General features: G+C 45.2%; 1 protein-coding gene and 2 pseudogenes across 1 annotated transcript; 2 read left to right on the forward strand and 1 right to left on the reverse strand.

Moving 5' to 3' along the window:
• Nucleotides 1–3530: 3530 nt before the first annotated feature.
• Nucleotides 3531–8065, forward strand: LOC136545415 (alpha-L-fucosidase 2-like). The gene is made up of 9 exons (XM_066537434.1): nucleotides 3531–3889; nucleotides 3983–5048; nucleotides 5217–5349; nucleotides 5883–6041; nucleotides 6274–6498; nucleotides 6671–6772; nucleotides 6869–7004; nucleotides 7300–7495; nucleotides 7581–8065. Exons 1-9 carry the CDS (start codon nucleotides 3640–3642, stop codon nucleotides 7888–7890), a joined length of 2577 nt encoding a protein of 858 aa, XP_066393531.1. The 5' UTR covers nucleotides 3531–3639; the 3' UTR covers nucleotides 7891–8065.
• Nucleotides 8066–9759: 1694 nt separating this feature from the next.
• LOC136543491 (BTB/POZ and MATH domain-containing protein 1-like) lies at nucleotides 9760–17357 on the forward strand (annotated as a pseudogene).
• On the reverse strand, nucleotides 15039–15998 carry LOC136542879 (uncharacterized; annotated as a pseudogene).
• Nucleotides 17358–24345: the final 6988 nt, after the last annotated feature.

A 24345-nucleotide genomic window follows, 5' to 3' on the forward strand; every position in this document is an offset into this window, starting at 1 on the left:
GTACATGGGGAGAAAAACAAATATATTAGTGTACTAAGATGGTGAAAAGACAACAAAGGGGAAAAGAAATAAAGATATAAGTGATACGGGGAGAACTTGACATAGGGGGAGAGATATGACAAAGGAAAGGGATCAATTAAAATTTTGAGCACACAAGTAGAGGGAGCAAGCTCATGAACTTGTATGGTGCATTTGAATGTGCATTTCATATGATTGCTTGCATGGCACAAGTTTTAAATTTCAATATCCATGCTTGTGTGGTATATGATAGTTGTAGATTTGAATGATGAAATAAAAAACTAGCATGCATAGGTTATCTAGTGATTTCATTTCTAAGTGGTATCAAGCTAACCATGGTGCGAAGGATGATATATTGGTGCACTCCAATTGGTATCACGTTTCAAATGTTCATCTTTTATACCTTAGCATCATTTGGTAGACATTGTCTCCTATATTTCCTATCCAAGCATATGTGCAAGCTACAATCCAAACTCTTAGCACATATGTAGGGGGAGCAATTGCTACTATTTGGGGTTCATGAAACTTGTCCATATCCTTTACACATGGTAAATATGCTTGGACAAGCAACATGGATTCAATTGAATTTCAAATTCATATCTTTGTGAAAGGTTTGTCATCAATTACCAAAAAGGGGGAGATTGAAACTCTAGTTTGGTTTTGGTGAATTGATAAAACCCTAAGTGCTAACCTAGTTTATCAAGTTATCATGACATAGGTAGCACATTCCAAGTGGCGAAGCAAATGAAGATCATGGTATGATGATGGTGATGCCATGGTGATGATCAAGTGCTTGACTTGAAAAGAAGAAAGAGAAAAACAAAAGGCTCAAGGCAAAGGTATAAATGGTAGGAGCTATTTTGTTTTGGTGATCAAGACACTTAGTGAGTGTGATCACATTTAGGTTCGATAGCCGTACTATCAAGAGGCATGAAACTCGTATCGAAATGCGGTTATCAAAGTGCCACTAGATGCTCTAACTCATTGCATATGCATTTTGGATCTAGTGGAGTGCTAAAACCCTTGAAAATGTTTGTGAAAATATGCTAACACACATGTGCACAAGGTGATACACTTGGTGGTTGGCACATTTAAGCAAGGGTTAGGAACTTCATCGGCGGAGTGTCCGCCCGCAGAGTGCAGACAGTCCGACAGTGCCACCGACGCTCTATATAGAAAAGACGGAGGTCACTGTAAGTGACCGGACGCTGGTCTCAGTTGGACCGGCGCGTCCGGTCAGTGGATGCGTGAAGACGCTGGCGTCGGTCCGCGACCGAACACTGGGTCACTTGGTGATCGGACGCTAAAGGGGTGCATCCGGTCCTGCTAATGTGGCAGCGCACAGAGGAGACGCCGAGTGACCAGACGCTGGGTGAGTCCGGTCGAGCATGACCGGACGCGTTCGGTCGTGATTTCTCGCTTCTGGATGCTTACTAAAAACAACCGAACGCTGTGGTCTAGCGTCCGGTCACTTCACAGCAGTACGTCCGGTCATCACTTGACTGTTAGGATTGGGCGCTCAGTATTTAAAGAGAGGGGACACATGGCGTGCATCGCACGACCGAACGCTGGGGTCCTACGTCTGGTCGATATGACCAAAGCATCCGGTCACCCCGTGTTGTGCACAGTAAAGGTGTACAACGGCTCTATTTCGTGGGGGCTTCTATTTAAGCCCCATGGTCGACTCTAGCTCACACCCATGGCCATTTGCATTGATATAGCAACCTTGTGAGCTTAGCTAAAGCCCTCCCACTCATCTCCATCATTGATTTATCATCTTTGTGAGATTGGGAGAGAATCCAAGTGCATTGCTTGAGTGTTTGCATCTAGAGGCACTTGGTGTCCGTATTTCGCTGCGGGATTCGCTTGTTACTCTTGGTGGTTGCCGCCACCTAGACGGCTTGGAGCAGCGAGGATCGTCGAGCGGAGGTTGGTGATTTTCTCCAGCTCCGATCGTGGTGATTGTGAGGGGTTCTTGACCTTTTCTCGGTGGAGAGCCAAAGTGTACTCTAGTGGATTGCTCGTGGTTTGTGTGATCCTCATCTTGTGTTGGTTGTGCGGCACCCTATTGAGGTTTGGCGTGTGAACCTTCAAGTGAGTGAATCGCCACAACGAGGACTAGTTTGTCGATAAGCAAGTGAACCTCGGTAAAAAAATTATTGTGTCATCATTTGATTCCGAGGTGATTGGTCTTCATTGTTATTCATTCTTGTGATTGATTGGCTCATTCCTCGACACGGCGGTATAACCTTCTTGCTCACTCTCTTTACATTACCGTAAACTAGTTGTCAAGCTCTTTAGTGTAGCTAGTTGTAAGAGCTTGTTAGTTTGGTCAGTGTGGCTCTTTAGTTAGCTTTTGAGAGCACACTAACTTAGTGTAGTGTCATATCTATTGCGTGGATAGAAACTATATAAACTAGAATTGTGGTTGGTGGCTTGCTATTTTAGTAGGCTAGCACAACACTTGCTTTGCCTCATTATTGTCTAACTGGTTTGTTAAGTGTTGTTGTAGAAATTGTTAATAGACTATTCACCCCCCTCTAGCAATTCGGACCTTTCAACGTGTCTGGGCTGGCCCGACCCAAACATGGCCCCTCTGGCCCGCTCGAGGCCCAGTTAGGCCCGGTCAACATTGACTGACACTGGGACCCACCTATTAGAGACCAAAACACCCCAACCAATTAGAAGCTACCACGTGTCAAACCCTAGAGTTTTTCTTTTTTTCAGCAAATGATTTAATCTTAGAAAATTCATAGGAAACCCATACGACCTTGGAAAAATATGAAATCAGTGTCCAATTTTTTTTTCTAAAAATAAATTATATATCATAAGCTTGTGCTTGAGTGTATTTGGATCTTTTGAATTTCTTTTGTTCTTTGTGAGCATTCTATAGGAGTCGCTTATCGTGACCGTTATCTTGTTTAACAGGAATGATACGATGAACTGCTGTAAGAACCACAGTTTTCTTTTTGTCTGGAATAAAGGGTTCGGGTTCACATATATAACGCTAAATTGACAGTATTAGCTGTTTGGTGCTGAGATTGCATTTATGCTGCTCACTTTGACAAATACTCCCTCCATTTTAAATTATAAGTTGTTTTAACTTTTTTATACATTCATTTTGCTATGCATCTAGATATATGGGCTTGTTCACTTGAACTTATCAGCCGGCTTATCAGCTAGAATCTACAGTATTCTTCTCTCACAACAAAAACAACTTCAGCCGGCTTATCAGACGACTTTAATACCAGTCGAACAGACCCATAATAATATGTCTAGATACATAACAAAATAGATAAACTAGAAAAGTCAAAGCGACTTTATAATTTGGAACTGAGGGAGTACGTAACTTGGGCCCGTCCTGTTTGGATCTTATAGCTGTTTTCTGTTTAGCTAGATCGGCTACACGAACAAACAAAAGAGACGAGAAACACTGAAGCTGACAAAATAAGAAGAACTCGGAGGCCTGCCTGCCGGCGTGTTTGTCTTCTCCCTTGGCGCCAAACGATCAAGAACCAATATTACAACTTTGCAAGCAACCTCCACGCATTCTCCGCCAACCACTGTCCAAGCCATCTTCGCATCCGTCCCGGCCGGCTTCGTGTCCTCCGATCGATCCCCATGGACTGCGGCGGCAGCGGCGGCGATTGGATCTGGGTGCGCCGGCTAGCCGAGGCGGAGGCCGTGGCGGCGGCTGCAATGGCCCGGCGGCCCTCCACCGCGTGGGCAGAGGAGGAGGAGGAGGAGCGGCCGCTGACGGTGGTCTTCGCGTCGCCGGCCGAAAACTTCACGGACGCGGCGCCGATCGGGAATGGCAGCCTCGGCGGCATGGTGTGGGGCGGCGTCGCCACCGAGAAGCTCCAGCTCAACCGTAATTATTAGCTGACCACTCTTGCCTTCCATTATATATACAGCAATAAACGTGCGTTGTGATTGTGACTTGGCTGTTGCCGGCTTGCCGCAGATGACACCCTGTGGACCGGCGCGCCAGGGAGCTACACCAACCCGGACGCGCCGGCTGCTCTCGCGGCGGTGAGGGAGCTCGTCGACCAAGGCCGCTTCGCCGATGCCACTGCGGCAGCCACACGCCTCTTCGGTGGCCAATCGGAGGTCTACCAACCTATGGGTGATGTAAACCTGGAGTTGGGCGGTTCTGACCAGCAGCAGGCGTACGACTCCTACAAGAGGGAGCTGGATCTACACACGGCGACAGTGCTCGTCACCTACAGCGTCGGGCCGGTGCAGTACACGAGGGAACACTTCTGCTCGAACCCGCATCAGGTCATCGTTACTAGGATCGCCGCAAGCGAGCCAGGGCACGTCTCCTGCACGCTGTCGCTGAGCAGCCAGCTAAAGAACACCGTCACTGTGACCAACGCTAATGAGGTTGTCATGCAGGGCGTCTGCCCAGGACAGAGGCCTCCTGCTCCTGGCCTGCTGCTGAGGAATAGCAGCAGCAGCAGCAACTCCATCAGCTCCAGTGATGATGACGATGTAACAACAGGAGGCATCAAGTTTGCGGCCGTTCTTGGTGTGCAGATGGGTGGGAGCGAAGCGAAAGCGGCAGTCCTGAATGATCAGAAGAAGCTGAGGCTTGATACTGCAGATTGGATTGTGTTGGTCGTTGCTGCTTCAACCTCATTTGATGGTCCGTTTGTCAGTCCTTCAGACTCTAGGCTGGATCCCACGTCTGCAGCTGTGGCTACACTGAATCGTGCTAGAAGTCTGACGTATGAACAGCTGAAAGCTGCTCATTTGGATGATTACCAGTGCCTCTTTCACCGTGTTACCTTGCGACTTTCGCCACCAGGAGGAAAAGGGACGATGTTGAAAAGAGGAGTTGGTACTGATGAAGGAATCATCAGAACTTCTGCAGACAGGGTGAAGAGTTTTGCTACTGATGAGGATCCTTCTCTCGTTGAACTGTTATTCCAGTATGGACGCTATCTTCTCATTTCGTGCTCTAGGCCTGGGACTCAAGTATCCAATCTGCAAGGAATCTGGAGCCAAGATGTTGCACCAGCATGGGAGTAAGATCGATCATTTTACTTCTTCTTCTTGTTATTATTTTTGCATTTTATTTCTATGACCGTTGGACCTCTATTTCGTACACTTTTTTTTTTCTTGAACCGGCAAGAGATCGAGCTGCCTATATATTTATGATCCAGTTAATCACACTAATAAAAATTGCTTTTCAGTGCAGCTCCTCATCTTAACATAAATCTACAGATGAATTACTGGCCAACGCTGCCTTGCAACCTTAGTGAATGCCAGGAACCATTATTCGACTTCCTTCAATCTCTTGCAGTAAATGGTAGCAAAACAGCGAAAGTAAGTTTTACAGTCCTCTGACTCTCATCGGTTTAGTAGAACTTCAAGATCATTATGGATTAGGTTAGTTATTGACATATATAGCAGTTACATTCATATTGTTGAAATTTCCAGCTTCCTGATACTGAATTTGACCACCCACCTACATTTTTATGCATTGTCTCATTGCATATATCATTGGTTCATAAACAATATAATTACTAGTTCTTGAGAATCCAGAAACCACAGGGTTATTGTAGTCCAAAAACTATACAATGGTTAGTTATTTGTTATTCTAGTGATAATGATAAATGACAAAATCTGCTAATGAATAGAAGTATACATTATATTTCATATCTTTGATAAGATACTGACAGTGATTGTTAAGTTAGTGAAGGTGGGGACAGCACAAAGTGTGACTTCACTAATAGTAGAGATTGGATTTTATTCTTCCATGTAATTGGAATATGAAGCAGTAAACATTTAAACCAAAATTAAGTTGCACCTTAGAAGCCTGATTCAGTTTTTGAGAAAACTATATGTAACTGTGACAGGTCAATTACCAAGCACGCGGATGGGTAACGCATCATGTGTCAGATATATGGGCCAAGTCTTCAGCGTTTATTAAGAATCCTAAGCATGCTGTGTGGCCAATGGGAGGTGCTTGGCTTTGCACACATCTATGGGAGCATTATCAGTTTTCTCTTGACAAAGTAAGAAACCAGTACGTATGTATACAGTCCACTGTTGTCCTTTCATTGGATTTGGCAAGTAACCCTTCTTAATAGAAATACATATTAACACATGTACCCATGATCTAGTCATCAAGAAAAAACACGCCTGAATAAATTGTTTCCACAAATTTCAATAAAAAACAAATACATGTCAAGCAAGATTTGTAGAAAACTTATTTGATATATAGTTCATAGCTTTCAAAAAATTTAGGACTTTTTGGAGTATACTGCATATCCATTGCTGGAAGGCTGTGCCACTTTTCTGGTTGACTGGCTGATTGAAGGACCTGGAGGCTACCTACAAACCAATCCCTCAACATCTCCGGAGCATGCTTTCACAGCTCCTGACGGTAAGCCAGCGAGCGTGAGCTATTCAACAACAATGGACATCTCAATTATAAGGGAAGTTTTTTCAGCTGTGCTTCTGTCTGCAGAGGTAATATAATTAATTGTGCGACAGTTACATCTGGTTACATATAACTATTTCTAAGTTGAATGGCATAACTGTGATATTTTTTAGAACATGCATTGCACACATTTCATTAAGAGAGGTATGTTTGTGATATATATTGGATTATGAAATGATGATATGCTTTTCCATACTATAGATCTTGGAGAAGTCTGATACTGATTTGGTTGAGAAGATTAAGAAAGCTCTCCCAAGGCTCCCTCCCATTCAGATTGCAAGAGACAATACTATCATGGAATGGGTATGTCAATCCACTGAATCACAAGTTTGTATTTTGGAATTCTATATATTTTCCGTGAACTCTCCAATGATTTTCTGAATATGTCTGTCTATGCAGGCACTAGATTTCCAGGACCCAGAAGTCCATCACAGGCACTTGTCGCATCTATTTGGACTTTACCCTGGACATACTATAACCTTGGAGAATAATCCTGATGTTTGTGGAGCTGTTTCTAATAGCCTTTATAAAAGAGGTTTGCACAACTTCACAAAACTGCATGCATTTTACATCCCAGGAATATCTTTGTACCATTGTATTCAGTATGTAACCATGCATTGAGGGGAGCAATGGTGCTTGACTGCTTGGCAGCGCTATGGTTTGTTGGCAGATGCAGCAGAGCAATCAACCAAGCCTTAAGCCCTTAACCTTGACGCACTATGTAATTTATTTATAACAAGCAACGTTACAAAACTGCATCCCTACTACAATTCTTTAACTGTATATAATACAATTGGCTGAAAATGAAGAATCATCCATTTGCTTTTTAGGCGAAGATGGCCCAGGATGGTCAACAACATGGAAGATGGCCCTCTGGGCACGTCTTATGAACAGCGAGAATGCATACAGAATGGTCCTGAAGTTGATCACTTTGGTTCCCCCTGGTGAAAAGGTCCAATTTGAAGGAGGACTGTACAACAATCTATGGACAGCGCATCCACCATTCCAGATTGACGCAAACTTTGGGTAACAGAACAGACACATCTCCAGCCTCTCTGAATTTTTAGATGACCGACAGAGTTTACATATATGAACATGTTCTCTACTGCAGGTTCACAGCTGCCATTGCCGAGATGCTGGTTCAGAGCACACAGAATGATCTCTACCTGCTCCCTGCCCTGCCGCGCGATAAGTGGCCCAGAGGCTGTGCCAAAGGGCTGAGGGCTCGAGGAGATGTGACTGTAAACATATGCTGGGACGAAGGGGAGCTTCAAGAAGCAATGTTATGGTCCAAAAATCGGAACTCAGTTACAAGGCTGCACTACGGTGAACGCGTTACCTCTGTTAGAGTTCGCTGCGGTACTGTGTACAGGTTCAACAGGGGATTGCAGTGCTTGGAGGCGTGGCCCCTCGGCAAATAACTTTCACAATTTACATGCATACAGTCCAAGTCCAAATATCAGAGTTGATGATAGTTAATACATGTTTGTGCTCTCCCTGTCTCATCAAAGAGAAGAGAGTGACCCTTCTTCCTCATGGCCAACATAACTGAAAGGCAAATTTATTATATTTACAAATCTTCTCCTTGTCAATTTGTTGAAGACCTTCTCGCTTGAACACCAGTCCAGCCTCCAGCGCCTCCAAAACACAACATTCCAAAAAAAAAAAAAAAAACAGGAATGTTTCAGCACCGTTCTGCACTGAATGCACCAAAACTGAAAGACAATGCACCAAACTCCTCCCAGGCAATCTGCTTATTAGCATCATGTCGGCCACAAGTGCCAGATTCACCCAGCAGCTTCACATCTTGGAGGCTCAGCTGCATCTCTTTGCAACATTGCTTCAACTTTCTGATCTCACCCATCCTCTCTTTATCCTTGCAATATAATACTTCATCTGCAGCGTCGAACCATGCCCCTAAAATAACCCAATTACTTCCTGTCCCTGAAACAAGTTGTCAGGTTTGTGCATCATGCAAAATTCGAAACTGAACAAAGCAAAGCAAGTGTGGTACAGCATTACGAAACAAAGATCACCCAGTCAAAAAGCATTGTTTTGGAAACAGACGGACGTAGTGAACGTGGAGGAGTACCGGCAAAAATAACACTACTCACATCTTCTCTCGTACAACTATTACACAGACAAACAGATAACTGTAAACGACGCCTAAACTTGTAGACCAGAATTGAAAAAGGAACTTAAAGCGAGGACATAAAGTGATGTGCAAGACCATCAGAAGATCGAAGGAGTCCAAAGATGCAACTAGTCCACTGACGGATCGATTGTAAGAGGCCCAAGCAACTTATTGTAGCAAAAGTTCAGTCGCAAAAGTACACCTGATACAGCTGAAATTCACACAAATTTGCACGAGGAGACTCGTCATCGGCACAAAAGCTCTGCGAACATGGCCCAACAAAATTTACTACAAGGCCTCCTATATGGAGGCTGACCGATCCACATCGGCCCACCATGGCCCAACCACCACCACCACCTCCTTCTTTCTCCTCATCCGCTTCCGGCCGTAGCATCCTTCCTCCCCACTCCCTGCCGCCGCCTTCCTATCCGGCTCCGGCGGCGCCGGAGCCGCCACTCGCCCCGGCCCCCGCACTAACCTCGCCAACCACGGTGCCCCGCTCGACGGCCCACGGCGGCGGCGCCCCTACCGCCCGATGTCCCGCCCTAGCGACCACCTCCATCGTTGGTCCGGCAGCCTCCCCGACCACCCCTCTAGGTCTCGCAACAAAAGAACCCTCCCCCAAACCCTAGAACCCCAAAACCCTAACCCTAACTTGCCGCCCGTGTGCCTGCCACCCGCCTCCGCTTGTCATCGCCTGCTGCCATGCAAGCTCGATGTCGATTCCGCTACTCCAGCCGCGCTCGTGCTCGCACCACCGACGCAGTTGCATCATCCCGACGGAGGAGGAACAAGAATCGGCATGAATCTTAAGGTCGATCGAGCAGACGATTCTGCTCGGTTTTTTCCACTACTATCAACCCCAAAAAAACCAACTTTGCCTTACGTAAGGTTGTCTGAGTACGATTAACCTCTGGATTTGAAATCTCTGCTTATATATCTAGTATTGGTCATAATTTACAAGAACATTATGTAGTATTAGTAAGAGGAGGAAGGGTTAAGGATTTACGTGGTGTGATATATCGCATTACTCGAGGAACCCTAGATGTTGTCGCAGTAAAGAATCATTTGGTGACTATGTTAATCTCTGCGCAAGATCATGGCACAAGTTGCCCCGAACATACCACAAGCTCGGAAATCGTTTTGGTTGCACCCAATGGTCCTCCTAAGTGTTGTGGGACAAGTACATTTTACCGAGTCAAATTGTAGTATCAACTCTTTGCTTTAATTGATCTTTTTGTATTAAAAATTTTGCCAAACTTTACTTTCTCTCTCTTTCTTTAGTTTTGTTTCACTCTTATAAGAAACTTTTTTTGGAAAGTAAGAAAGAGTCGTTCTATTCTGCTATGTTTTGTTCTAGTGTAATAGAATAGAAAGGGCGACTATAGTAATTCATAATTTATATTATACTAGAAATTATGAGTAAAAAGAAAGTTCTATACATAAGAAAATTAGAACATAAGAAATTAGACTTTCTTACAAAAAGCTATTCACAACGTATCGCACATTTTCCATTTATACTATTTTCTTATTTTTAGAAAAAAATTATGATCTTTTTTTTTTGAAGGATCTCGATTGAAGCATCTTACACTATTTCTAAGCATGAAAGATTTGTAGGTTTGTTTCCTTTTACTTTTTTTCTTTTACTATAGTCTATTCTCGTATTATTTTTCACCTCCTTGGAATCTTTCAATGAAGAATTATCTTTGATTTTTTATTTTGACTTGATTGAAATTAAGTGGATGCTGTGAAAAAAGAAGTTGAATTAGACTACAGATATCTCTTCAGCACAACATTGGTCATCGAAAAGAGGTGTATAGGATTCCAGATTTACAACAACTGCTTTTTGCATCGGCCCAGTAGGCCCGTAGCTGCGAAGGCCCAGCCTACAAAGAAGGCAGAGCGACGACGTGCTGACTCTTCCCGTCCCGTCCCTCCTCGTCTTCCCCATTCCGCGGCGTCGCTTCAAAACCCTGCTACTACAAGGAAGCCGCACCAAGCGAGAGAGAAAGAAGAAGCCGCTTCAAAACCCTGATTGATTTCTTTTTGCGATCGGGGTCTTCCTCCGCCATCTTCGCGGCCACAGCAAGCGGGTACCACATCCTCAGGATCCATGGCTACACTGGCACCAAGGGAACACCGACTGGAGAGTACATCAAGTCCCACCCTTTCACCGTCGGCGGCCACTGCTGGACCATCCGCTACTACCCCAACGGCTACGGCTCGCAGTCCTCAGATCACATATCCTTCTTCCTCGAGCTTGGCGAAAGGGTCGCCAAGGGAAGGCGCAGTACCAAATCCGTTTCGTCGACCAAGCGGAGGAGAAGCCCCTGACATCGGAACCCGTGACCATATTTGAGAACCAGACTACTTCGGGCTACGCGTACTTCACGAAGAGGCAAGAATTCGAGAAGTCGGAGCATCTCAAGGACAGCTCCTTCGCCGTGCGGTGCGACATCGTTGTCACCAGCGACGTCCGCGTGGAGGAGACAGTAGTAGAGGCCACAATGTCTGGCTCCGTCGCCGTGCCGGCATCCGACCTGCACCAGCACCTCGGCGACCTCCTCCGGGCCGAGAATGTTGGTTTTGGAACACACAAATCATAGGCCTGTATGCAAATTGGCTAGCCTAGAATCAAGAAGAACAAGTATGAACTCGCGATGCACTGGAACGCAGAAATGACGAACGGCAACTGTCAGAGGACAGTGCTATTTTCCACGGATTAATATGATCAGTACATCACAATTACAATAGAAGTTTTTCTCACTCTCACAAACTCTGAGGTCTAAGCTACTTATACCAGCAACTCTTACACACGATACCTGGCTAAAAACCGCCTAAGACACAGATACAATGGAGTAGAAAGCAACCGTCAAGTGACGTCGTGTCGTGGGCGCGCTCACCGCGTGCACAGCAACTGCCTGAGTTCAAACCTGTAGCTTCCTGCCTTCGGCTTGGTCAGACTCTGACACTTCCATGCTATGACAGAATTACACCAACATACTCCCCCCTAATTCTGACATGCATTGAGGTCACGAACGCCAAGTAAGTGCCTCATCATTGCCAACTTCACTGCTGGCAGCGCCTTAGTCAGAGCATCTGCCTTCTGTTCCTCGGTGCTCACCCTCTTCACCTGAAACTGACATCTCTCAACACATTCTCTAATGAAATGGTATTTTGTATCAATGTGTTTACTACGCCCATGGAACACAGGATTCTTCATTAGAGCAATTGCTGAGTTGTTGTCAACATACAACTTTACTGTCTGTGGTGGCAACCCAGTGATCTCGGCCAGCAGACTTCTCAGCCACAAACCCTGCATAGCTGCTGCAGTAGCTGCCATGAACTCAGCTTCACATGAAGATAAAGCTACTATTTTCTCCTTGTAATAATTCCAAGTGATCAAACTCTCATTGAGATAGAAAACCATCCCTCCTGTACTCCTTCTCCCAACAATATCCCCTGCATGATCACTGTCTGAATAGCCCACAAGCACCTCCTACTTACCTTCCTGAGTATACACCAAACCATAGTTAACAGTTCCCTTCAAGTATCTTAGAATCTGTTTGATTGCTCTTTGATGCATCAATGTTGGCTTCTCCATAAATCTACTAGCCATACCCACTGAAAAAGACAGATTAGGTCTTGTATGCAGCAGATATCTGAGACAACCAATGACTTTTCTATACTCAGTTGAGTCCACAGACACACCTTGCTTGTCTTCATCAAGTTTCACCCCAGGGCTCATTGGAAGTTTTGTTGAATTGCAATCTGCCATTCCAAACTGTGCTAGTACTTTCTTGGCATAGCTAGACTGTTTGATGTGATATGATCTTTCTGCTGTTCCACCTCTATCCCAAGGTAAAAGGACAACAGACCCAAGTCACTCATATCAAATTCAGATGTCATTTGTTTCTTGAATAGATCAATTTCACCTGGATTTTCTCCTGTAACAATCAAATCATCAACATATACCCCAAGTACCACTGCACTATTTCCAGTACCCCTCTTATACACAGCTGCTTCACTTGGACACTTCTTAAATCCAAGTTTCTTCAGGCTTTTGTCCAACCTGATATTCTAGGCCCTTGGAGCTTGTCTCAACCCATAAAGAGCTTTACTAAGTTTGAGTACCATCTTCTCTTTTCCCTTCTGCACATAGCCTTCTGGTTGACTTACATAGACCTCCTCTTCAAGTTCTCCATTCAAAAATGCAGATTTGACATCTAAATGGTGAACTTGCCAACCCCTATTTGCAGCAAGTGCCAGCAGCAACCTTATTGTATCAAGCCTGGCCACTGGAGCAAATACCTCATCAAAGTCCACTCCATGCTTCTGCACATATCCCTTAGCAACCAATCTAGCTTTGTGCTTAATCACATCTCCCATTGAATTTCTTTTTAGCTTATAAACCCATTTAAGTCCAATAGGCTTATGACTAGATGGTAATTCTGCAAGTTCCCATGTCCCATTTTTGCATATGGACTGTATTTCACTGTCCATAGCAGCCACCCACTCCACAGTTTCAGTAGCTTCTTGGTATGTGGATGGCTCTTCCATCATTGCAAGCAATGCACTGAATTCTGAGTCTGATGTCAAATCAACTTCGCTAGTTTCATCATAGACTTCATTTAAGTTTCTAAACCTCAAAGGTTCCTCATCATAGTCACTACCATTTCCTGGATCCTCAGGTTGTTGATCCCAACCTGCTCCATGTGCAAAATTTTCAGAACTTACTTCTTCTGTCTCTATTGTCGGTTCTAGAACAGTAACTGAATGCTCTTTAGATCCTGTACTGACTGAACCTGACTCTTGGACAGCTTCTCCTCCACTTGTTGATCCAACTACACTTGTTGTCCCAACAAGAGAGCCATGCTGAGAGTTCTCACCCCCATCATTTTCATCAGCAAATCCCACATTATGAGTAATGAAATGATCTTGCTTTTCTACTATAAAATCTGCTTCTTCAGAAAACTCATTGCTTGACTTCCAATTCCAGCTCTTAGACTCCTCAAAAATAACATCTCTGCTCACCACAAGTTTGTTAGTCTGAGGATTAAACATCCTATGAGCTTTACTCCCCTCCTCAACTCCAAAGTAGACCATTGGAGTGCTTCTGTCTTCCAATTTTCTCAGGTGTGGCATTGTGTTTTTCACATGACCCACACTGCCAAACACCTTCAAATGACCAAGATGAGGTTTTCTACCATTCCAAACCTCATAGGGAGTTTGAGTTCCCAAAGCCTTAGTTGGCAACCTATTCAACAAGTATACTGAATGTATGACAGCTTCTCCCTAAAACCTTCCTGGCACTCTCATGCTCTTTAACAGTGATCTAGACATCTCCATCACAGTTCTATTTTTCCTCTCTACTACTCCATTCTGCTGTGGTGTATATGGAGCTGTGAACTGCCTTTTAATCCCAGCCTGTTCGCATATATCTCTGAAAGAAATAGCTAAGAACTCCCCACCTCTGTCTGATCTTAGAATTTTGATTTTCTGTTCTAAATCATTCTCTGCTACTGTCTTAAACTTAGCAAATGCACAACTAGCTTCATCTTTGGACTTAAGCATAAAGACAGACATCATTCTAGAACAGTCATCAACAATGAGCATGAAATACTTGTTACCTCCTACAGTTGCAAGTGAGATAGGTCCACATAAATCAATGTGGAGCAACTCCAAAGGCTTGCTTGCACGCCACTGTGCCATCCTAGGGAATGCCATGCGTGTTTGCTTCCCTACCAAACATGCCTGACAGACTTCATCAGTGTGATCAATCACAGGAACACCTCCCACCATGGATCTTTCTAACAACAGCTTCAGCGACCGAAAGCTTGCATGACCAAGCCTGTCATGCCACAGCCAGGCTTCTTCAGACACCCTTGCCATCAAGCACACTGGTTCTGAACTTCTCAACTCTGCTTGGTATAGTCGATTTGCAGTTCGACTAACCCTCAACACAAGCTTCTGTCTTACTTTGTCATACACCTCCAACCAATTGTCATCCATGATCACCTTGTGCTCGGCTTCAGTAAGCTGCCCTAGACTGATCAAATTGCTTCTCAGCCTTGGGATGTAGTACACATTATGTAACAACCACTGATCCCCATTTCTGCACTGAAACAGCAGTGTTCCCCTTCCCTTGATCTCCACTGCAGATCCATCACCAAATCTGACCTTGCCAACCACTCCCTTGTCAAGATCTTGAAATTTGCCTGCATCACCTGACATGTGATTGCTGGCTCCATTGTCCAGATACCAGACATTTCCTGTCTTCTTCTCTCCACCAGTCAGATGTAGCTCGGGCATCACCTGCCTTTCATCTAGGTACACAGCAGAGTGCTACATCCCCATGATCACCCTTGGCGCGAACTCGAGCGACTCCGGCACCTCTGTGACCGTGAGCATCAGCGCCGGCTCGACGTTCTCCACTCAAGCATGATGAGCTTCATCTCCCTTCTTCTCATCTCCACCTAGACAACGATTGGCATAGTGACCAGTCTTGTGACATTTGAAACACTTGATGTGGCTCTTGTCACGCTTGGCCCCGCCTTCCTTGTTGGACGCATCCCCGCGCCCGCCGCAGCCACGGCCTTGCCCACCGCGCCCTCGGCCTCGGCCACAACTCCCCCCGTCCTGCGCTCTCCCCTTCCCCGAGGACTCCCCGCCTGACTTCTTGTGTCGCGCCTCCCACTCGGCCTGCGTGAGTAACAGCTGCCCGCCGTCACCCCTGGATCCACCCGCTCCCCGCTGGATCCGCTCCTCGTAGGCCTTCAGACGACCAACTGCCTCCTCAAAAGGCAATTTCTTCAGATCGAAGAACTGCTCTATCCCGGCGACAACTGTAATGAAGCGATCCGGGACAGTGTCAAAGAGTTTCTTCACCATCGTCGTATCATCCAGAGTTCCACCTAGGTTCCCGTACTTCACCGACATCGCCAAAATCTTGCTTGCATACTGATCAACTCCTTCATCATCCTTCATGCGCAGTGCATCGAACTCACACTTCAAAGTCTGCAACCTTGCCTCCTTCACACGATCCGCGCCAACGAACCGCTCCTTGAGACACTGCCAGACCTCCTTCCCCGTCTTCTTCTTTGCCACTTGCATGAGCAAATCATCAGGTAGGCACTGAAGGAGATGAGCCCTCGCCTTCCTGTCCTTGGCAGTTTTTGCCACAGCCGCCGCCTAGTCCTCTGCTGCTGCATCTGCCTCCTCCGATGGCTCTACTACCTCCCACACACCTTGATCCTCCATAATTGCTTGCACTCGGATGCTCCAGCTCATGTAGTTGACGCCCGTAAGCTGCGGATATGCATACCGCTCACCGCCGCCACCACCACCACCTCCGCCGCCGGAACCGCCACCGCCAGAGTGATTTGATTCGCTCATACTCACAGATTATGGTGGATCAGGCTATGATTACAGCTCCGATACCAAATGTTGGTTTTGGAACACACAAATCACAGGCCTGTATGCAAATTGGCTAGCCTAGAATCAAGAAGAACAAGTATGAACTCGCGATGCACTGGAACGCAGAAATGACGAACGGCAACTGTCAGAGGACAGTGCTATTTTCCACGGATTAATATGATCAGTACATCACAATTACAATAGAAGTTTTTCTCACTCTCACAAACTCTGAGGTCTAAGCTACTTATACCAGCAACTCTTACACACGATACCTGGCTAAAAACCGCCTAAGACACAGATACAATGGAGTAGAAAGCAACCGTCAAGTGACGTCGTGTCGTGGGCGCACTCACCGCGTGCACAGCAACTGCCTGAGTTCAAACCTGTAGCTTCCCGCCTTCGGCTTGGTCAGACTCTGACACTTCCATGCTATGATAGAATTACACCAACAGAGAAGGGCTCCGACGTGGTGTTCGACGTCGGCGGCCGCACCTTCACCGAGCATCGGTGCATGCTCGCAGCGTGGTCACCGGTGTTGAGAGCGGAGCTCTTCGGCGAGATGAAGGAGAGCGACGCCGCCGCCGGTGTCGTCCGTGTAGATGATATGGAGGCGCGGGCGTTCAGCGGCCTTTTCCACTTCGTGTACACCGACATGTTCCCGGAGACATCAAAGGAAGAGGAGGAAGAAGACGTCATGGCGCAGCATCTGCTGGTCGCGGCGGACAGGTACGGCATGGAGAGGCTGAAGTTGATGTGCGAGGACAAGCTGTGCAAGTACATTGATGTCGGCACAGTGGCAGCCATACTGACGCTAGCCGAGCAGCACCATTGCCACGGGCTGAACAAGGCGTGCTTTGAGTTTCTTAGCTCTGCCGCGAATCTGAGGGCGGTCGTGGCAAGTGATGGCTTCAAGCTTCTAACCAGCAGCTGCCCCTCTATTATGGAGGAGTTCATTGTCATGCTTGGCAATCTAGTTCCGTGATGCTTGGTATTTTGGCAATGGCTGTTGATGTAGACTGTACTTGTGTCTTCAGGTAGACTGTACTTGTGTCTTCAAGTAGACTGTTCTTCAGCTGCCAGGTAGACATATCTATCCTAATTCCTGTGGAGATGTTTAAGCAGTAGCGTTGTGCTCTATGTCCTTGCTAATGAGATCCAAGAGACTAGTCGATTTTCTGTTTTGATGTTAAGGTTTTCTATGGTCCTCAGGTACCAAAATTATAGCTTGAATCTAGTATCAAACGTAAACATTCAGAATTACTCAAACGCAATAGCCTGCTATCCCGCTTATCCGTGCCCGCAGCTAAGGTTCCAACGAGGACCTGGGCTGGCGTCTAGTTCACTGCCCCCTCTCTCCGACTCTTCCTCTCTCCTTCTCCATCTCTAGCAGGCATAGAAAGGGGTTCAGGGCGAGGAAGGCTGGCCAGACGGTAGGGACGGCGGTAGGATGGTTTAGGGGCCCTGGCGGCGGTGTAGGCAGCCGTGCCAGGTTGGGGTGGGGGAGCTCCATGGCCGGAGCTCACCGTGGAAGAAGGAGGGGGGGGGGAATAAGGCGGTCATCGTGGGCGCGCTAAGGTTTCACCAGAGCTCCATGGCCATAGCCGTAGCCGCCGAGTTTTGGCGAAACCCTAGCACGCTGTGGTAGGGAGGGTGGGCGGCGGTGGGGGCGAGGACGAGGTGGAGGAGGGGCGTCAGAGAGGAAGAAGAAGAAGAAGACCGCACGCGCAAGGAAGAAAATGGGGGATGGGCATGATTAAGAAGATGAGACCGTGCGCGAGGAGCTGTGAGATTGGGATGGTGACTGATGGTTAAGCAAACCATTAGTCACCTGAAACGGAGACATAGCCAAAAACATTGGCAAAATAGTGATTTTTGGTGTCTCATGCTACAATTGGTGGTGCCTCTTGGCATTTCTTCAAGGATGTTACGAAAGCTATTTGATGTTCCAATAGTTTCTTTCTGGTTTATCTTTTAATCTAGGGCATGCTTTGTTGTCAGATTGCTTGTTGTTAGGCTGTCAGCTCAATTCTTCTCGCTATGTTAATCCATGGCATAATATGTTACCTGACATTTTGAAGTCAGCTGCAAACTATTGTTTTGCTTGCATTCAGTTTGATGGGCCGTGGGGCTCGCATCAAGGCCTGTTATTAGGGCGACATCATGGCGGCCCCCGCCTCCTCCCTGTCGTCGCCCCCGCCGGCCGTCGCCCCAGCGCTGGTGTGGCCCCCTCTCCCTCTCCCTCCCCTCCCTTCCCCCACCCCTCCCTCCACTAGCTGCGTGCTGGCGCCGGCCATGGCAGGTCCGCCACACCTTCGCCGTTAGGGTGGGCGTCGTCCATGGCGATCGCTCCCTCCCTGTCAACGGCTTCCTACCCATCAACCTAGTCGCATGGAGGAGCCGGCACTAGAGCGCCTGCCGCATGGCCACCGCCGCCAAGGACGCCGGAATGCCACCGTTGTGTGGCCGCAACTACCGCTGTCCAAGACACAATCGCCAACGTGGCCGGCGACCGCTCCTCCACCTCATCCTCCCCCACCGATGGTCAGTTCCCCTGCGGACGCCGTCGGCCAGGTTGACGGTGGGCCTGTCATGCCGTGGGGGGCTGGTGGGCCCGGATCTAGGCCGCGTGGCCCGACGCTAGGGGAACGCCCCTGTCTCCGGGGCGCCGTCCGTCATAGGGAGCGCAGTGCGCGTCTAACTCAGCCCGGTGCCACAGGCTGCCTCAGGTCGCCCTGCCGCAACCTCGCTCTCTCCCTTTCGCCCAACCCTTCCACCCATGGGAGCGCTCGAGGGGACGTTCCAAGGCTCGTCGCTGGCCTGAGGATGAGGATGGCCTTCTCGATGCCTCGGATGCGGAGCGGGCGTCAGACCGTCTCCCTAGCCCTCTACCTTAACAGGCCTCCACTACAAGAAATATGGGCTTTTATGACACTTAGATAATGACGAAGACAAACTATTTCCACTAACTGTCTGCAGTGATGAAGTGACTATTGTCACAGAATATGGGTCACTAACTAGCTTCTATGACCACCAGGGGACATTGTCTTGATACCTAACAATAGGTTCTCCTGTTACTAACTTGTGACAACACTAAACTCATCGTAACATATTGAACAGAGTACCACCACATGTATGGTGGCATGGCAAATGACATGGTGGGTGACATATCAATGAACATTTGGCCCATATAGAATGGTTTTTTCATTATTATTTTTATTTAGAATCAGCCCAATTGGCCCAAATAATTTTTTAGCCCAGCAACAAATTGGCTTGTTTTTATTCATTGAGGCCCAACATTACGGTCCAAGCCATTGTAAGCTGGCCCACTTAAAAATTCATCCATATTATAACATACATAATCCTCATCCATAAATAATGTTGCAGCCAATACAAAAGTATGTTCCAATCATGCATCATACAACAATACATGATCCAGCCATGTCTCCATAAAAAACACAACACAAACATGAATACAAAGTTATTTTAATATACAAGTTTCAGCCACCAAACAAGTTCCAGCCAACTGCAGCCAGCAACTAGCAGTACCAGGAGCCATGTTCCAGCCACCAACGGAAAATAAAATCTTTATGATACAAGTTCAAACACCTCGTGAAATAAGTTGTCTAAGTTGAACAGATAAACAATTGATTAACTGGGGAAAACATCTGGTAAGAAACTTAACTAAGTGGGGACATGTGCATCAGGTACAGGCTGCAGCGCAGTCATATCCTCTGTTTGTGCTCATATCCCATGCAGTACAATAAAAAAATCTTCCTGCCAACAGAATCATATGTTAGTAAAATCCTATCTCTAATGGTCATGTTCGCTTCGCTGAAAAAACAAGTCGAAATAATGTTTCGGCTGATTCGTTGTGAGAGAAAAACATTGTTCCAGCTGAAAAAATCACCTCACGATTCACATATGAAGGTCCAACACAGTGTATCAATATCAGCTCCAGGTCCATGAACCTACAAAGGTGAAATACAAATGCAAAAACAAATTATTATGTGAAAAGTAAAGTATAAGAATTTTTTCACAAAGCAGGATTACAGAAAAAGGCGTTCAGCTCCACGTAATTTATATATTTTCTATAGACACAGCCTTGTGTAGTTACCAGCTTTAAAATCCCACAATATTGTGTTTGTGTGACCTAATACTTGTTAGAATCACAAGGTTACACCAGAACTTTAAATTACCTATTACTGGCTAGCTGGTACCACTAGAAGCAGTTACCAGCAATTAATTGCATGTTACCACTTGTTATTCGTCCTGTTCGCTTGACTTATAAGCCGTACTTTTTTAGTCAACGAACAATATTTTTTCCTTATAACAAATCAGCCAAAAGTACTTTCAGTCATGACTTATCAGCCATGCGAACATGGTAATTATGTCTGACAGCAGCATGACTACCACTAAAAGATTCAGCTTCCATCCAGATTCTAATTGACAGCAACGTTACACAACAGGCCTTTTGTCTTTTCGGTCGTATTTTTTCAGTGAAGGAACATTGTTTTTCTCTCGCAATAAATCAACAAACAGTACTTTACGGCTTGTCTTTTCAGCGAAGCGAACAGGTTATAACATATGGTCATCAAGGTATCTATACAAACCAGCCTAGCGGCCACCGGGTGTGAGCATTCAGCCTGTTCGGTTGGCTGGTTCGTATCGTTGCTGGTTCGTAAAGAAGTATTGCTGGCTGGTTTGTGTGAGAGAAAAATAATGTTCTAGTTGGAAATTTACTATCGTTTATGACAAGCCACAGCCAAACGAACAGGCTGATTACCATTAAACTCGAACTATGGCCAATGACTGCTGCAATTTGGGCTACGTCTCGTAGCACCAGAACCCATCAAAAGATGAATCTATAGCATGTTCGCTTGGTCGTAAACGATCGTGGATTATAAACCAGAACAGTATTTTTCTCTCACACCAAACTAGCCAGCAGTAATAATTCACGATCGTTTCAGCCGAAACGAACAGGCTAATATTCATTCCATTTCTTTTTTTTTCAGGAATACGGTGTTCTGACTAAACATCAATGACTTAATTGATACGAGAATAATGAGACTTGTTAGTGTGTTGACACAAAAACTAGCCTACAAACACACGACAAGCCTGGAAGATCTGCTTAACTTCAGTGCAGGTCCTGTCGATTTTGAAATCTAGGGCGTGTCAGTAAATTTGATCTGCAATTGACAAGAAAAAAGATAATCAGTCGTTTAAGGTGCAACGTGTCAGCTTGAGATCCAGACAGTTCCATGTGATATCGACTAGAGAGCCGATGAATGCAACAAACTATCTGACTATGAAGCCGATATCCAGTGAATTGGTATGATAAAGCAATTAAACCAAAGTTATCAGCTAATTGAACATATCTATAACTCTTATAAAGCAAAACCTTACTGGAAGATTTATTTGATCCCACAGCGATCCACGTCATCAACCACTATTTCCCGTCTTCGTTGCCCCCTCACGTCATCACGTCATCTCATCGTAACGGCCTCTCTTGATCATGTATAAAATCTTATAATATATAGGCGCTAATTTTACTTGTAAAACGAAAGTAAATTCAATAATATATTTTTAATTTAACATGTCTGATAATTATCGAGGAACAATATAGATTAAGGAATATATTTGTAGATGTATGATAATTATCGAGGAATGATGTAGATTAAAAAAATAATATATTCGTTTTCTTTTCTCACCCATGACAAATATTTATTAGGTAACATTATAAAATTCTAACATGTAAATTAGAAGAAAAATATGACTATATGGGTACAAAGTACTAGAAGTCTAGAATACTATACAAATAATTAATTTGAATTAAAAATAAAAAAGAAAAAAAAAACCTTGGGCCTAAACAACTAATCGGTGATCGCAAGAAGCAAAGAATCAAGATGTCGTCGTCGTAGAGCCATGCCTGGTTGCCGTCCTCGTGCACCGTGTCCGTGTCTTCGGTAGTCTAGCCCTTCGCGGCGGCGCGGCTCGCTAGCTCCACGCGTGTAAGGCGCACGTCCCGAACTCACGATCAGAGTGTGTTGTGTGCAGCGTGACTCCTCGCATCCTCTCTACCCGAGGGTCATGGGGAAAGAAAACTAGGAAATAAATGTCAATGTTGTCTTTTTGGACCGCCTAGCCAGTTCTATGCCTCTCTTCTTATTAGTTTGCTAATGCCTAATAGACTATAGGACCTGATGGTTTGTATACCTAGGCTTGGACCCCTCCTCCGCTTGGGCTCTCGGCCGTCGCACCTGGTGGCCTACCCTTAGGGCCTGCACCCACCCACCATCAGCCGAGGAACCCACCACTTCGCCAGCCACTCAGTCATCTGCTTTAATGTCCTGCTCCATTGTGCTAGGAATGCCAGTCGATTAATCAACCTCCACATGCTTTATATTGCACTCGCATTATTCTCCTCCAATGCCCACGAGATCTGCCTCACCTATCTCATCTGCATGCACAGGTTTTAGTACCACCGATCACCATTCACCATGGCTGCCAGTCCAATCCTGCTTGATGTTCGTTCCCTTAGCTCACTGCCACGGCATCATCCATGGTCGCCACTATCCACATGCTGCTACTGCTGGCTGCAACCGTACATGCAGAATATGGAAGGTGCTCCTATACGTCAAGTTCACAGATGTCAAGATGGTGGTTCCTCTTCACCATCCAGATTATTCTTTGTGTTTTTGTTCTCCAATCTCCATTGCTTATTTCTTCTGTCCAGCTCACTGCATTATGAGGGCATACTTCTAAAAAGATTGATCATTCACCCGGCCAGATAACAGATTTTACAGTCAATAGTATAAAGTGTTTTGGTTCCTTACATGGCACAAATTTGATTCAGTCTACCATCCTCGCAGTGTTCCCCCGAGCAAGTAGATGGATTAGATTATTGCTACAGAAAATATTTTGTTTATAAGAAAGTTTTTACAGAGAATCAGTGCACCCCAGTATATTTTGCATTTCCAAGCAACTTCCTTTTGTGTACTATCGACAGAACAACTATACATTAATTAAATCAAATGAACACATTTTCTACTTTCACGAACAGGTCTGAATTCAATAATTTCATAGAAAGAGTATCACCGATGATCCCCATTTTCTAGCAGCCGTGCTTGATTGGCAAATTGCTCAATGGCACAGAAAAGGCATGCCATTATGCCCACTCAGGATTATGCCTACACCACTACATGACAATTTTCATTTGTAGTTCAGTGTTCCTTAACTCTCCAGTTTCAATTTGGGAAGAACATAGGAAACAAAAAATTCCGTATCAAGTAGCAGTACAACAGTACTGATCTTTGGGATAAAGTACATTGAACCTATCAAATTAGCATGCCATTCAATATTTGATAAACTTAAGTCCATCATACTAGAAATACCTTCTGTATTTTTTCCATTTATCCATACGTGTGCACATTTGTCCATAGCCATCATCCATGCAAATATTCCCGCAGCAACGCGCAGGGTATCCACCTAGTTAAAATATAAGCAAAAATAGCCGATAGATATAGATCATATCTCACGACAATCGTAAAAGCATAAACCATCAACTATGAAGCCGATGAAGCATAATGTATTAACAAAACCCTGTTTCCTATAAATAAATCCATAGACTAACAATATCTAATCTAGCTTGTCACCACCAATCCGATCGAAACAAGACAGCATGGGCAGCAGGGCGATAACCTAAAAGTTGCAAGCCGATAGATCTATTTATAATAGAACAAAATACTGAGAATACATTCGTCATCATGCCACGCAATCCACTAATCCGCAATTCCCGCAGCAACGCGTGGGGTATTCTTTTAGTTCCTACAAAAGTCTTTTTTGAGCATCATTCCTACAAAAGTTTAGATCATTAATTTCAATGGAGAAAAAGCATGGTATGAACCAAAATAACAAAAATCCAATGGTTACTGTTAAGTGCCCTCTTTAATTGGTTTTCATAAAACCCAAAAAAAGAAAAGCAAAAAATTAAGTGCTTCTCAGAACTAAAACCTGTGATCTCCTCACATAATACCTCTCTACCACTACACACATTCATTTGGGATTATATATAGACATCTATCTTTTTATATCAAACATTTCATAATGTTGCATTGGATATTGAAGCCCCTAAATGATTTCAAATGAAAAAAGTTTCAATTGAAAAGTTGTAAATCCCGTAGTAAAGCACTACAAGGGATAAACGTGACAGATAACAAGACGACAGATTAAAAAGGATATAAACCGATTGTATCTTACTTGTAGTTGGATAACTGGTGATTCTATTAAATCTAGCAAGAGATCATAAGATACAGCCCTACTAAACATA

This window comes from Miscanthus floridulus, chromosome 3, assembly GCF_019320115.1.
Source record: "Miscanthus floridulus cultivar M001 chromosome 3, ASM1932011v1, whole genome shotgun sequence".
NCBI lineage: Eukaryota > Viridiplantae > Streptophyta > Magnoliopsida > Poales > Poaceae > Miscanthus > Miscanthus floridulus.